This window comes from Narcine bancroftii, chromosome 12 (genome assembly GCF_036971445.1).
Source record: "Narcine bancroftii isolate sNarBan1 chromosome 12, sNarBan1.hap1, whole genome shotgun sequence".
Taxonomy (NCBI): domain Eukaryota; kingdom Metazoa; phylum Chordata; class Chondrichthyes; order Torpediniformes; family Narcinidae; genus Narcine; species Narcine bancroftii.
In genome coordinates, this window is record NC_091480.1 from 87,725,762 (window position 1) to 87,742,289 (window position 16,528).

At 38.8% G+C, this 16,528-nt stretch overlaps 1 protein-coding gene across 10 annotated transcripts in view; it reads right to left on the reverse strand.

Annotated features, from left to right (window-relative positions):
• The window catches only part of hdac5 (histone deacetylase 5), a 234,513-nt gene that overhangs the window by 34,446 nt on the left and 183,539 nt on the right, over nucleotides 1-16,528 (reverse strand). For all 10 annotated transcript variants that reach the window (XM_069904642.1, XM_069904638.1, XM_069904639.1 and 7 more), the window contains 4 exons: nucleotides 16,065-16,245; nucleotides 6,347-6,480; nucleotides 2,535-2,655; nucleotides 2,125-2,174 (listed from right to left, as the gene is read on the reverse strand). In XM_069904642.1, the coding sequence (XP_069760743.1) occupies nucleotides 2,125-2,174; nucleotides 2,535-2,655; nucleotides 6,347-6,480; nucleotides 16,065-16,245 (486 nt within the window). The remainder of the gene's footprint in view (nucleotides 1-2,124; nucleotides 2,175-2,534; nucleotides 2,656-6,346; nucleotides 6,481-16,064; nucleotides 16,246-16,528) is intronic.

Here is a 16,528-nt window from a genome sequence, read left to right on the forward strand (position 1 = left end):
TTGAAATGTACCCAATAGTTACTGGTCTTTTTTAAAAAAAAAACAATTGGTCTTAAATACTAAAGGCTGTAAGATTTAAACAATTAGAGAAAGTTGACAGATATTAATTGCTGACAGTGAATTAATTGACAACTCCTTTTCTGCTCAAAGTTGCGTTATGAGAAATTTTTGGGATTGAAAGGCAGAACAAAAATACATTGTGGGAGTAAAGAGGAGATAAAATTGTTAATGCTACAGAATCATATCCACTTTAGTGTAATATTTAAAATACTTGCTGGAAAGAGAATTTGAATCTGTTGATGTTATGATACAAAATGCAGAGCAAATAAAGAAACTGAAAAATTAAATTGGGTTCAGATTCCTGATACAAAGAAGATCGATGATGACAGTTTAGAAAATGACATTGATAATATTATTCATTTTAAAATAAAATTGCATGCAAATTAATAATGCAAATTGAGGGACAACATTACATTCTTAAGTTAGCAGGGTAAATTTTTTTCCAAAAATTAAAAATAAATCTATCTTCCAGTGATGGAATATTGAATAATTTTAGTTTAAAATTGCAAAATAGAATTTTATGAACAAATTGCCTCTATGCCTGCTGAATACATCTGTTCAGAAGTACCTTGGAATATATGCAAACAGTAGATATTCTCAGCAAATAAATAATTTTAGTTGGATTTCTTTAAATCACGTGGTTTTTTTTGTGTTTTGCCATTTTGTCCCCACAGGCTGTGATCACATCAAAACAAACTACAATTCATTTGTAAAAAATGTTTCCAGAATAAAGATTGTATCTTGCAAGAAGTAGGCATCAAATAATATGTTCAACTTGGTCATCTGGATTATATTCTATCCCCTGAAGAGATCAGGAGGAATTTAGCCCACCTCTGTACTCATGTATTCATTAACTTTCAAAAGCATTTTCCATTATTGGGGTTGATGCATAGGAGTCGTGTGAAAAAGATGATCATGTAAAGAGAATTTCTGTTCCTGAGTGTAAGGTGGGACCTTTTTACTTTTCGAGTTTGCCAAATATTCGTCAGCCCTGGAAGGAATCTGAGGATCAGAGAATGTGTAATCTCATAACAGATCAACAACCACCCCCACACTGGGATCTGGATGACAGTACATGAAATAAATAATGACCTGGCAAAAAAAAAGCAGCCCTCCACCGGGAGGCCTGAAATTGTATCACCCAAGTGGTCAGGCAATCTGAAATGCCATAATTAGGAAGAAGCTCTCCAAGCAAGGGCTTCGAGATTGTACACTTTGAGTCTGAAATCTGTTAATGAGTTTGCTTTGTGGGTGTCTGCCAGCTCAGAACCTCAACACTATTTACGAAATTGTCAATCAACTGAAATACCTATGCTCTTGAAACACATTGCAATCACTCAGATGCTAAAAATTCAAATCCTAATAAGAGAGCTCAGCACAGTAACAGGTAAACCCTGCTTTATGAAAATTCACTTATATGAAGAAACCTTTCTCTTTTAAGAAGAAATTGTAGTAAGTTTTCGCTTTTATGATAAATAGTCAATGGGACTTTGCTTTACGAATTTTCGGTTTACGAACGGTTTCTCAGGAATACTCTACTTTTGTAAAGCGGGGAATACCTGTAATTAAGCAGTTTTAATCTTTCCAGGGGCCTACAGTGTTCAATAAAGTTGTTTTTTTTAAAAAAACCACTGAAAAACCGTTCTAACAAAATAATTTTAATGAACATGTATTGGATAAAGACAATTAAGTCTACTTATGAAAACAGACTAATGTGCAAGAGTTTTTGGCAATCTCTTTCATGTACAGTATTAGCCATCCGCCGAGTACAGTGATTAAGAAATATTTTGCAGACTATAATTAAAGCAAGAGTAAGTTGTGGCAGACAAAGAATGCAATGTAATCCATATTCTGGATGACTGAGTTGGAAAGAGTGAAATGAAATGCTGTAATTTAATAACTATCTAAATTCCACTCTGCCAAATGTCTCTTTCCTGGTCCAGGGATTCCAAATTTACAAAGAGAACAAAAATAAATGAATTGAAGGGACAATCCCCGGTGATTTTTTTGCTCTTCACCCACACTTTAGTCAAATATTAAAAAGCAAGGAATTGCTGTACTCACCCCAAGCCCTCCACAGGGTAGTAGTGCATACATCTTCTGTGTAATAGGACCTAGAGAAACATTCCAACAGAGTAGCCTTCAATCAATGGTGGAAAGTAGACAGTGAATTTTCATTGCTTCAAATGCAATACAAAACTCTTCAGAATCACTTAAATTCCAATAATTGGTGTTGCAAATTACTTTTCAGATATTTTCAAATGGTGTACGTAGGTGTCCAACTTAAAAAATATTATTCTATCAATGTAACAAGGTTATAAACATACCGAATAGTCCACATAAACTAAGCTATCACATAAAAACAGACTCTTCCAAATAAATACAACATGGAAACTTCATGCAAAGACATTTAAAGTGGAATTCAACTGCTCTAAAAGGTCTGGACTTCTAATTATCAAGTGCAAATTACATACCTAGCAACTTCTTGCTGTCTAATTTCTGTCTGTTCAGTGGGCTTGTGCCATACAACAATGTGTGGTGTTCCGAATGCACGGTTTGAATTTCATCCAAAGTAGCTTTTCTACCACGGATTCGCTGCAAAAGGACAGAATATTAACTCTTTGAGGAGTGAAGCAGCACTTCTTCACCAAAATAAAAATAAAGCGTTCAGCAATTTATTCCAGCAAGTTCTTAACATGACAATTAGTTTACCTCCAAGTTTTAAAATTTTGGGAGTTTTGGAGAGATCAAAACCTGAAAATTTTAACGCCACAAAACTTTCAGTAGTCAATGGATTTATCATTTAGATCGCACATCCAAGAAATTTGCTGGCAGGTAAACAGCATCGATGGTAAATATAGAGGTTTCCATACAAACCAAGTTCCCCGTGAATAATAGTTTCAAAGATGGTCATAAATCATTGACATGAACATTAGTTTTGACATTTACTAGCCAATGTACATAGATACTAGCCAATGTACATAGATACTAGCCAATGTACATAGATACTAGCCAATGTACATAGATACTAGCCAATGTACATAGATACTAGCCAATGTACATAGATACTAGCCACTGTACATAGATACTTGCCAATGTACATAGATACTAGCCAATGTACATAGATACTAGCCAATGTACATAGATACTAGCCAATGTACATAGATACTAGCCAATGTACATAGCCATTTACTAGCCAATATACATAGATACTAGCCAATGTACATAGATACTAGCCAATGTACATAGCCATTTACTAGCCAATGTACATAGATACTTCACAATAATCAATTTTAGGCCAATTTTAAAAGTTCATGTTTTTGTTCATAATTCTTATTTGATTGTTTTACATTTTTTTTTATTGTTAATTATCAGAAAAATAAAAATATGACGTCCTGAAAATTGTCGCATCTTTTCTTCCACAAACACAGATAAAACTATTGAGATACACCCTAAAAATTCATTTAGCAGTGGCAATAGTTTGTTATCATACAATTCCACTGAGGGATTTAAAATTGATACATCATGAATGTGTAGAACTGAATGATTTATAAATGAGGAAAACCACAACCCTCCATTTGGGACAGAACAGCCTTTCACTTTTCCATCGGTCTGTATTTACCGTAAGAGGTGAAGTACAATTCTCAAATGAGGAAATGAACCGACAAGTATCTGTTGTAGACGTGATACTGAGATTAACTGCTGTGAGCAGAATGTGAGGGATATTTTTAAGTCGTAACACAATTATTTTTGTATGAGGATAAATGCAATCTCTCAGAGTAGAACAATCACATTTTTTGCTGAACTACTATGGTTTATATTAATTCAAGGAATGCTTAAAATGGTTTCCAATTTCACATACTGATTTGACTTCTCTTTATAAAATATACATCACATGCTTCCTAACATTCTCTCTTTCATAGTATTTTATTGATATCTTTATTTGCTCATGATGCATGGAGATATGCATTGGCATAAACACATCGTATAGGTACAATTACAACTACTCTTATAACCTCTTGCGTACACCTTTATTACTTTGATCAAAGCAGGAAATAACAATTGGGAAATTGATTAGGACGCCACTATTAAGAAATAAATAAATACAAGCTTTAGGAATAAACTAAAATTTCAAAATCACTTCAATACAGAGCTCCTAAGTTTAAAACTAACAGAATTCATGTGGTCCAAATCTCAGGCAAAATATTCTGATGCAGTCAAGCATTATTTTTTTTAAACAGAAAGCGAAAGCAACCAGTTTTAACTGTATGCATTTTATTAATTGCATTCAGCAACAAAAGATGAACATCAACCAAATGACGGCATCTCATCCAGCAGGTTTCCTGATACATCGCATAAGTGGCTAGATAAATCACATCTGCAAAGAGCATTCTGTACAATGCAAGGATGCTCCTTCCATATCTCACCATTCAAGATTACTCTCAACAGTACAAGTTGTGGGGCATCTTCGCATTCTAGCCCTTACATTCTGTGAAATGCACTAAACAGCTCAACAGATCTTTATAAGCTCAAAGGCACATTTTAAATTTCAGGTTTGAGGGGTAAAAGGAACAAAAGCTCAATTTATGTCTTCTCAATTTTGCCCGCATTTGAATTAATACGTAGCAGAGGGTGCATTCCTTAAATAAAAGGCCAATCACTGGTCAGGATTGTGATCGATTCAGCACATTTTGATTTTGGACACAAAATAAATCAAGCTCCAGGACTTGGTCATTGTGAAACAAAGGTAACCAAGGCTAGTGGTGACAACCCTGAGGGCCATTTGACAGCTTGGGCTTTCAAAGATTTCTGGCGATCAGAGAAATTTAAAAACAGTTGAAATAGAAATTGAATTAAAAATTATGTAAAACATGAATATTAACCGAAATTTTAAAAAAAACAACCACTTGCCTTTTTCATCTGAGTTGGAAACCTCATCTCAATAATTGGGCATGCCACATATAGCAGCCAAGTAACACTGAAGGGCTAGATACAATGTAAATCCAGCTCCTCAGATCAGATTACTCATGCTCCACCCTGGATTTAGTGCTGAATTCAGCAGATTAGACATACGCAATAAAGAGGGACAAATGTCATGAAAGTAATGACTCATCCCATACTCTTATTTCTTTACAAAACTGCTGGTTGAACAGGAGCAGAACTATTGTTGATAGATTTCTAGAATGACCAGATCATTTCTATCCATTTATGCCTTCCACCTTTTTCACAAATTATGAAGCAAAGGGATTACTGTGTTTATGCTCCAGGATTTGTCATCTTTGTTCATGCACTTTAGGGAATTTTTTCACTCCAGGATCTTCCAAACCGGGACCAATGCCTGAAGAGGGCGCACAAAATTAATGAACCGGTGTGGACTCAAAAGGCCAACATGGCCTGTTTCCGCTCCGTAAATGGCTATATGGTTGTTTGAGATATTTGGATCGCATATCTTTCCAGGCATGCCAACTTCATAGCTCATAATAGAAACTCAACATTTTTTTGGTGTTTCTCCAAATTCTGGCAATTTTAAACTTCAAAATGGCAGATTTGAAGCTTGGATATTCTTGCCAGATTATGCATGCGACCTTTACATGAAGGACCAGACTGGAGAATTTGCAGAACTGTCAGACTGACTGAGTTTGCAATGATTTTGTGTTAATTATGACAAGTGATGATTCTAAATGTCTACCAAAAAAAAATGAGTTATGTGCAAATACCAATGTGTTCCCTTAATGCACATCTGCTCAAACATTTTGCCCATTAGAATGTTTTTTTTTTAAAGCTCCTTGTCTTTTTCAGTTTTGCACAGGACAAAATTTGGAGATATCCTCTCTGACCTACAGTCTGCCCCACCACCAATGCAATCAACATGAGAGATTTCTTGAAATTGTAACAACAGGCCTTTCCAGCAAAGATGCCAATTGTCATTCAAAGCAAAGAATGTCATATATTCAATAATGTTGTCACTTCTTAAAGCAGTACAGGATGCCAAGAAGAAGCTGCAGAAGACAAAATCCAGTTTTCGATTAGATCACTGCTGCATGCTTCACTCCTTATCAGGTGCGCATGCCCGCATTTCCAAATTCGATTTTTGGCCCATAAACAGATTCTTCACAAATACATTTCAGCTTGCTTGTTCATAACGGTTATTTCAGAATGAAAGTTAAACGGTCAACATTTGCAAGATGAAGGAATCCTCTGACATTCATTCATTTTTGGGAAAATGCACTTAGCTCCAATATTTTTGGACAGGAATGAACAGTCACCAGCTCTCCTACTTTCTTACCTCACACTTGTTGAGTAACCCTGTTTCTTGAAGCCTAGACCAGACGCTCTGTATTCTTCCTGCATGCTCTGGGTGGTTGTTAGTATTCCCACAAGTACATTGGTGCTTCAGCATAAATGTATCATAGACCAGACCTGCAGAGGAACAACATTTAACGGAAAGTGAAACAATTAAAAGCATCATGTAACACATTCAATTATTTAACAATGTAAAATATACAAATCAGATTTCAGATTTATTGTCAGAGTACATATATTATGTCACATATAACCCTGAGATTCTTTTTTCCTGCAAAACAGACTCAATGTACACATGTATACAAATAGAAATGTAAACAAACTGCAATACAGAGATAGAAAAATTATCAATAAAGCACAAGTAAGAGTCCTTAAATACCAGTAAGTCCCTGATTGAGTTTGTTGTTGAAGGTGATGGTGGAGGGGAAGCAGCTGTTCCTGAACCCGGTGGGGCAAGACTTGTGGCACCTACACCTCTCTCCTGATAGTAGCAACGAGAACAGAGCATGTGCTGGGGTGGTGGGGATCCTCCATGTTTGTTGCTGACAATGTTATGCTCAGCATTAAACATGAGGAAACATATGAGTATTTAATCATATTTACGATAACAGGAAATAGTTTTAAAAATCTAGTGCAAGGTTTGTAGTTTTATTGATGAGGAACATCTCATAAGGTCATCAAATTGAAATGTTGGCCGTGTTTCTCTCTCTCCACAGAGGTCATCCAACCTCCAGCACTCCCATAGATGTGTATTAAAGTGCTGCTCGACCAGTTCCAAGTGAACAATGCTTTTTTTTCGCTGTTAAGCCAGGAGAAAGAAGAAAAGAAAATCTTGAATTTATACCCGATAGCACAGACTTTCATTCATCCAGACATTCATCCTTTCTCGAATCTGAGGACACAGACACATACTTAAGGGGATAAAGATAACAATACTTAATTGATGTTTCATAATGCAGATGTAAAAGGGGAGTCAAATATTGTTTAGTGGAAACACAATACAACCATTTTGGAGGATTGTCATGGCTTCTCCCACAACATGCCTGGTCTGCAATAAGAACATTTGCCTTGCTGGGTGCCAACAATTGACAGATATTTATGACTGAGCAGACAATGGTGGAGAAACTCAGCTGGTCAAACGGTGTCTTTTATATAGCAAAGGTAAAAAATACTTAACCGATATTTCAGGCTTGAGCCCTTCATCAAGGTATGGAAAAAATGTTACAAACCCACCAACCCCCACAACTACCTTGACTACACTCCCTCACACCCTGTCCCCTGCCAGGATTCTATCCCCTTCTCTCAGTTTCTCATCTCCCCCGTGTCTGTTCCCAAGATGAGATCTTCCCGACTAGATCTTCTGAAATGTCTGCCTTCTTCCACAAATGTAGCTTTTCCTCTACCACCATCAACTCAGCCCTCACTTATATCTCCTCTATTTCCTGCTCATCTGCCCTGGTTCCAGCTGCCCCCAGATATAACAAACATAGAATTCCCCCTTATCGCCCATTTTTCGATATCTTGATGAAGGGCTCAAGCCCGAAACGCCGGTTATGTATTTGTTTTTTTACCTTTGCTAATATAAAGGACACTGTTTGACCAGCTGAGTTTCTCCAGTGTTGTGTTTTTACTTTAACTACAGTGTCCACTGTGCTTTACTACAGTGTGGTTCTGGTTCGTTTTTCCATTGCTTTAAGGTATTCAGGATGGAATGAAGGAAAGAAAGCCTGCAAGTCTCTGAAGACTGTATTGTGAAGATAATGTCAATCTGACTCTGAAGGGCTAAAAGCTAGTTGGTTGACACTTGGGATGTCCTGAAGTCTATTCTCCCATGATGGCCATGAGATGTGAACTCTTAACCTTTGGTTTTAGAGGTAAGAGAGTCCTCAGCTTTGCCACACCAAAAAATTGTTAGCTATCATTTATATATTATTTCTGGTATTTGCAAGAGAGCATGCACATGTGCACCTGTATCTATGTATATTCCCTTAATGGTCATTTGAGTTAGAGGATCAACTTTTACCACAAGGTTCCTGTGAAAGCCTTGTTTTTTTTAAATTCCCATGTCTCTCGCTCACCTGATTAGAACTGGAAATCAGAAGCATCCCTTTTTTTTGGCTCTCAGAGATTATATAAAGTTGAATGCCAGATTGCATTCCCCATCGTCAAATTTTGTTGCTGTTCTTCAGTGGGAAAGATGATGAGAGATGAATGGCAATGACCACAGCAGCACCTTCATCCTTAGGCACTAGGTTCATGATCTCACTGAGAGTGATACGACTGGTAAAAGGAACTGACTGTGTTTTTAAGCAAAATATTGCGACCCTGAAGATCCAGCTGCGCTGGATGGGTCACGTCTCCAGAATGGAGGACCATCGCCTTCCCAAGATCGTGTTATATGGCGAGCTCTCCACTGGCCACCGTGACAGAGGTGCACCAAAGAAAAGGTACAAGGACTGCCTAAAGAAATCTCTTGGTGCCTGCCACATTGACCACCGCCAGTGGGCTGATAACGCCTCAAACCGTGCATCTTGGCGCCTCACAGTTTGGCGGGCAGCAACCTCCTTTGAAGAAGACCGCAGAGCCCACCTCACTGACAAAAGGCAAAGGAGGAAAAACCCAACACCCAACCCCAACCCACCAATTTTCCCCTGCAACCACTGCAACCGTGTCTGCCTGTCCCGCATCGGACTTGTCAGCCACAAACGAGCCTGCAGCTGACGTGGACTTTTACCCCCTCCATAAATCTTTGTCCGCGAAGCCAAGCCAAAGATTGCGACCCTGAGGTGTGTGCCCAAGATGGCAGAGCCCGTGCTTGGCAACGACCATGAGGGGTTGCAGACTTTGGAGAGCAGTGGCACGGGGCACCAAAAATGAAGAGAACACCCCCCTTCCTTCTGTTGAGAAGGAGAAGATGTCCCTTTAGGACCGTGACCATGGCAGCGGGCCAGCAAGGGGTTCAATGACTGAAGGACCCACACAGGCTGCAGGCAATTTGCAGTCCGGGGAGGGGGGGGGGGGGCGCATTGGAACCAGGTATCAGAGCCGGGATCCAAGAGGGTGCTCAGGGCAAGAAGGGCTCCTGAAGTGCCTCGAGTGCTGAAAACCTGATCGTATCTGAGGTTTGAATCTAGAGCTCGGGCTGCCAATTAATCAAACAAGAGTCTATGCGGCTGCAAAGCCTGCGGTAGCGACGGAGTTGAAACCACAGACATCCAATGATTCTGAACGGACTCTTTTTTTGCCTCTTTCTCTTGTTCTGGAAGGGGAACTGGGTAATACAAATGGTGACTTTTTGCCTTATGGCTGGCAAAAGTTAAAGTATATCATGTATGTTACATTGTTAATGCATTTTTACAGGACAATAAAATTAACCTTGAACCTTTATTCTGTTGACCACAACTCTTCCTGTTCCCTCTCCATCATGCACAATTTTCTCCCTTCCTTTCAACCTTAAAGATAAATCACAAGAGTACTCCCTAACATTTCTCAATGTTCAAAGAACAAAAATCATATTTTCTTTCATAACACATCAACACACATTTTCTTCTAACATCTTACTAAAAGCACGATCAGGAACTCTTGCAAGAACTCTCCTCACGACACACATGACAAGCAGCTTGATGTCCATTGTCTATCCATCTCATTTTATTTTGCTTCTTTTCCAGCTCTCATAAAGGGGGTGTATGCTAAACTTTTACATAACTCTACTTGACATTTCAATTATTGCACACCAACTCATAATTCTTTTGTCCATAAGACAGTACATATTGGGAGAGAATGCAAGCCATCTTAGCCCGTATCCAGGCAGCAGAGGAAGTTCTGGGGATTTAAGGACTGGAAAAAGCTCTGTTAATCTGGATGCTGCTGTGTTTCTGATGAGGGCATCTCTGAGTTAATTTCTCCTCAGGAAGTATGCAGGAAGTTTGACGAACCTGAAATTGAAGACTATCACTTGCTAAGTTCAGCCACAAGGTTCTATACCAAATCTTAAGGGAATCGCAGAACATAACAGCACACAAACAGGCTCTTCAGCCCATCTAGTCCATGATGAACTATTATTCTGCTTAATCCCAAGGATCTGCACGGGAATGATAGCCCTCCATATCCCTCCCATCCATGTACCTATCCAAACTTCTCTTAAATGTCAAACTCAAACCTACACCCACCACTTCTGCTGGCAGGTCGTTCCATACTCTCACCACCCTCTGAGAAAAGATGTTCCCCGTAAACATTTCACTTTTAACCCTTAATCCATATCTTATCATTCTTGTTGTATCCAACCTTGTGGCAAAAAAGCCTGCTTGCATTCACCCTATCTATACCCCTTAATTTTGTATACTTTTATTAAATCTACCATTCTCCAATGCTCCAGGGAATAAAGTCCTAAGCTACTCAACTTTTCCTTATAACTCAGCTTCTCAAGACCCAGCAACATCCTTGTAAATTTTCTCTGAATTCTTTCAATCTTTCCTGTTGGTAGGTGACCAAAACTGCAGACAATATTCCAAATTTGGCCTCTACCTTATACAACTTCAAGATATCATCATAACTCTATTACACAAAACTTTGATTTATGAAGGCCAATGTGCCAAAAGTTCTATTTACAACCCTATCTACCTTAGAAGTCACTTTATGTATAGGTATTCCCAGATTCCCCTGTCCTTCTGGACTCCTCAGTGCCCTATTGTTAACAGTGGACATCCTACCTTGGTTTGTCCTTCCAAAGTATAACACCTCACATTTGTCTGCATTAAAATTCATCTGCCATTTTAGTTTATTCTTCTAGCTGATCCATATCCCACTGCAAGTTTTGAAAGCCTTTCTCACTGTTGACTACACTCCTAATCTTAATGTCATTTGCTGACCCAGTTTCTCACATTATCAACCAGATCGTTGATACTGATGAAAACCAATGATGGACTCAACACTGATCTCTGAGGCACATCACTGGTCCTGTCTTGTTCCCTCATGAGATGTCCAATATTGCAATCTCTCTATACGACACCTCTATATATTGATTTGGGAAACTTTCCTGAACACATTTAACATACTATAACTCCGAGCTCTTTTACAGCGTGGGAGCTTCAGCCAATGTATGGAAGGTAAAATCACCTTCTGTTACAACCTTTACAAGTTTTGCCACTATCTTCCATCTCTGTTCCTCCAATTTCTGCTGACAATTTTGAGGTCAATAATATAATCCCATTGATATTGCCATCTTTTTCTTAGCTTATTCTCCTTAGTTTCAGACAGATCTTGCATTATTCAAAAATCAGTAGCCACTTGCCCCTGTGATAAACGGTTTGTTCCCATCTTTGAACCTGACTCAATGCACACTGACATGGTCTAGTGTAGCAGTGGCTGTTTCTGCACAAGTAGATTCTTAGAGCCACTTTTACAACCAATGACTCTTTGCACCCCTGAGTTTTCTAAGCTAATGTGTGAGCTCTGACACCACTTGGAATAAGTCTTTAGAAAAAAAGAAAATCACATATATTACAAATACCATTTTATATTTAAAACACTGAAAATACAGTCACATCCTAAAAATTGACTTTTAAAAAAAAACCTAACACAAGTACATATGTTTTGTCTTTCTTCTGGTAGCTGATATCTCCCAGAGGGGAATGCTATGGTTGCTCAAGGTTTAACATGGCACATGCTTAGCAGCCGGGCTTTGTAGCTCAAGAGCTAGGAAGCCTGTGCAAACTCACCTTATGGAATCCTTATAGATTCCACGAGTGCAAGGGGAGCAACATCCAGCAGTGGCAGATCCCATGGGTGAAAATTGGGATTCTTGTCAGGATACCCAGATAAGACTGGGCACGTATTAAAGTCAAAGCAGATAATCAACTGATTGTTAATGCTGGACACGTTCAAGTATTCAAGACTGGGAAACAAGCAGTTCACTCTTGTCTGGGCTGCTCAGATCTTTGAAGAGATATGAGGACCATTAGATAGCAATAACCTCCTGTAACTACCGTAGCATGTTGAAGGATCGATCAAATATTGAGAAATGTTTGAATGTCCAGATAATTCAATAATTATACCGACAAACATATCTTGCACAATTCCAATACCATGATTAGGGATTCGATGAACATTAACAGCAATAGCCCAACCAAATCATAAATGGAGACTGTTGTTCTCACCACCTGGTGTAAGCAGTTAATAATGCCGTGGAGAGAAGGAAAGAAAATTGCTCCTCAAAATTCTGATCTATTCTATCACCAGCTACGATTAATAGGAAGGTATAAAGGCCAATGCTGACCTGCTTAATACAGCTTTATGCAGTGCACAGTCAGACTGGAAGATGCCTTCTTCAAAGTCACCAAGACTAATTACCACTGCCAGATGACTTTCCTCATATGTGAAGATGCTACTGGCAAAGTAAATGACTAAGTAAACAAACAGAATCAGATCCACTGGGTTCTGCACTGAAGACCAGAGGGGTTGCACAGCTGCAAGGTGTGTCTTTTTGACGCACTACTTTTCAAACTGATGCAAGAAACTACCTCCTATCTGCCTAGTGTGCAGGGCACTGCTTTCGTCAAGCCTTTATTTATCATCTAAATTTTACAGATGCTGTTTGAACAGAGACAGTAGGAATTCTATTGGTCTTCTCAAAAATTTCTTGTGTAGAAATCTAAACGACACCAACATCGGTAGATGCACAAGTAGACAGAGGTCAAGGTAAGGAAAAGACAAAATCAGAAAGTAGTAAAAATAGAAGCTGGAAACTCTTCTTGGAATCAAATACCATGACATGATGGTTTGATAAATTGCTTGTACCTTCAAATTGCTTCAGAGGCACTGAGGATAATCCCATTTAATTTAACTCATTCGCAATGATGGATGTGGCACCAATTCACACATACAAAGTCTGGTGAACATTTCATTTGACTAAAAATAGAGATGGTCAAAAAGCAAGTCATTTTAATTGCCCAACCAGAAGTCTATATAGTTCTAGTTGAATGGGCAAAGTCACATTTGTTTCAAGTCAGTTCCTTGTCCTTGATGATAAAAATTGCTGCCTCTATTCTCAAGAAGCTGATCGGATTTTACCTTATGTTTACATCACATTCTGAAGAAATCATGTTTCAGAAATAGCACCAACAAAGTTACTTATGAGGAATTTGAATACAAAAACTGCTGCCATTTGTTAAAATGAATTGTCACTGAGGAATCTCATTGCTATATTTTTCTAAACAACTGTAGCCCTAAAATTCTCCAAAATGGAATCTAACAATTCACACTTATTACAGATTTCAGACTTATTTTACTCCACTAATTATATCTGGACCCTAAATCCTGGAATTTAAAGATGAAAATCTCAACGCCTTTTTCCTTAAAGTTCACCTCCTCAACCACATTTTATGTTCAAATGCCACTTTCTTTGCCTCCATATCAATGTTGTTTGAATAGTGTATTTGATGGCATATAAGATCCACCTTTTCCCCCCTCAAAACAATGGCTCAAAAATATCCCCCAGATCTTGTATGCAAAGCGGAAATTAGGGTGATAATGGGGAGTAACACAGACAGTGATCATTGTTACTGCGTGGCTCGCTAGCGTCACTGCCATCGAACGTTGGGGGCCGGCACTGGGATCAGTGTGGAGACTTTCCCGGCGGCCCACAGCAGTGACAGTTTATACTTATAAAATGTTTTCAGCTCTTGCTAAATTACAGCAGTATCATTATTAGAAGGATTTTTCCTGTTGTCCTAATTGCAGGTTTTGGCTAAGTTTTTTTTTCCTGCTCTTTTGTTTTCAATAACCTTAAATGCTTATATGTAAGTACACATTCTTTTTCTTTATATTCCCTGCTGAAGTGGAGGGGTGTCTTGTATGTCCGTGGGTCTTGTATGCCATCAAATATGGTACGTAACTCTGGGGCACATGTACAACTTACTGGATTTAAGGCATTATATAAATGTAAATTATTGAAATACTGTTAAAATTTGAACGTGTAGAAGCTTCTCATCTAAAATAATAGACGTGATATTATGGTGAAGGATTGTGCAATGGAGTTCCTTTTGTGAGACAAACAATTTTACTAAAATCGTAAGAGATTGATGAGACAGATCTTTGTTGGGCTGAAACTTTCAAACAACGACGTACAAATAAATCTGGCTCTCAGCTGGCTTGCAGCTGCTGCACAACACTCACTTCCTATTGCTCTTGGCTGCTCTTAGCATCACAGCCTACCTGGCATAACATATGTTACAGTACCGTATATAGTGTGCAATAGTCGATACTATGTAAAAGTTGACACCCCCCCCCCCCCCCCCGATATTTGATATTTTTCATTTATTGCATGTAAAAGTCAATCCCCTTATTTTTGGCCCAGCCGCTCGCCCACGGGAGATCCTGATGCACTGACCACGAACTCTCGCCTAGGCCCCAGCTGTCCACCTATCTGAGCTTCAGATGCACTGACTGTGGACTTACTGCCTGGTCCTGGAAGCCTGTCCATTGGAAATCCTTATTCCCTGAATAACACGCTAACGTAGTCAAAAGTAGACCCCCTAAATTTTACCCAAATTCAATTCTAAATCTGTTACATTTGCAATTAAAATGCAAACAGCTTTCAAATCTAACAGATTTACTTTAATCCATATCACTGCATTAATATATATCCATTACATTTTGAATGATCAACTTTTTAATCGCTTTGCTCTCAATTGATTTATTTCTAAATAGAGATTCCTTGAAAGAATCACTGAGCAGTCAGGTTGCATTGCACTATAGCAGTTCCAACCAATTCGCAGATGCAGTTCAGTCATGAGCATTTATATGCCTTTTCACACCACCCAGAAATTCTATTAGGTACTAGTCATCAAGTCCTTTACTCAAAGCAAGAAAGGATTTCATTTATCTCTTCCTACTTTCCAGCATTTCAAGGGGGAATGATGGAAATTAAGTCATGGCTTTCTGGGCGCAACCATTATCAGACATACATGGGACAAAGTGTTCATAGCCAACTGCAGTGTGGGAGCCACTAGATTCTATAATTACCTATTATTCTTTGGAATTAATTTTCACCCTATTCCACAGCTGGCATCAGCTCACTTCCCAAAGGCCTGGTCCTACCTGCATCCTGACCCAAAGCTAATGGATGGACCCTCCATCCTCAGAACCCACAATCTCTCAACTCCATACTCTTCGCTTCCTGATTCTAACTATCGCCAATCTTTTACCTTTCCTCAGTGATTTGACCAGGCTGACCCTATCGTTCATTGATTTCCTACCAACCCTCTGGTGCACGCCCATCCTCCTATTGGTTGCCTTACCTCTCTTCATTCAAGGATTTTGGCCTTTCACCTTACCGTGACCCATCCAATGAGTTGGCCAAGAGACATCCCCAGTTTTTCAATGGGCCCAGTGAACTTCATGATTCTCTAACATCCCTTAGCCTCCCTTGGTCTGTTAAATAACCACCAGCTCTGAACTTCAAACCTGACCCCTTCCTCAGCCATGGCCACTTAGCTGATCAACCATTTCCAAAATCCAAATCGGGCCAATGACGGCAGAGTTCCGACCCCAAATCTGTTGAAAACCAGTTCAGTTTTCAATTGGTTGATGCATAGCAACCTGCCAGTGTTTCCGGGAGCATCCCCACAACTCGACCTTCTCATTAATTCACATGAACACAGGTTTAACTATGAGATCTTGAAGCTAATTCTGAGTTTCCTTACCAGTAGTGAAAAGGTGCTTGACAGGTTTCTCAGTACTAGGAGGTTTTAAGTTTGCAGTTGCTGGAGAGGACTGGGCTCTGCAGAGTGGTTGATGCCTGTCCGTCACAGACATGCTTCCCATCGCTACAGAAGCCTGATACACATGAAGCTTTTGCATGCGTTGCTGGTCCAAAAATTGATGCTGCAAAAATTGAAAACAAAACAAAGAACTTACTTTTTATTACTATAAAATACGCAAATATTTAAACAAAAGTCTTTAATTGAACCAATGAAGATTTTAAGAGGGTACAGAAAGGTACTCTTGCCAGGGACAAGTAATATACATCTTTAAAAAAAAATCAGGCCTTCTCTTCCTCAATTCGCAACAGGCAAACAAATTGATTTATCAAAACTGCTTTCATCCTGCACATTATGAATGATTTCCATTGTGATTAAATGATCTTTTATCATGGAATCATTTGCAT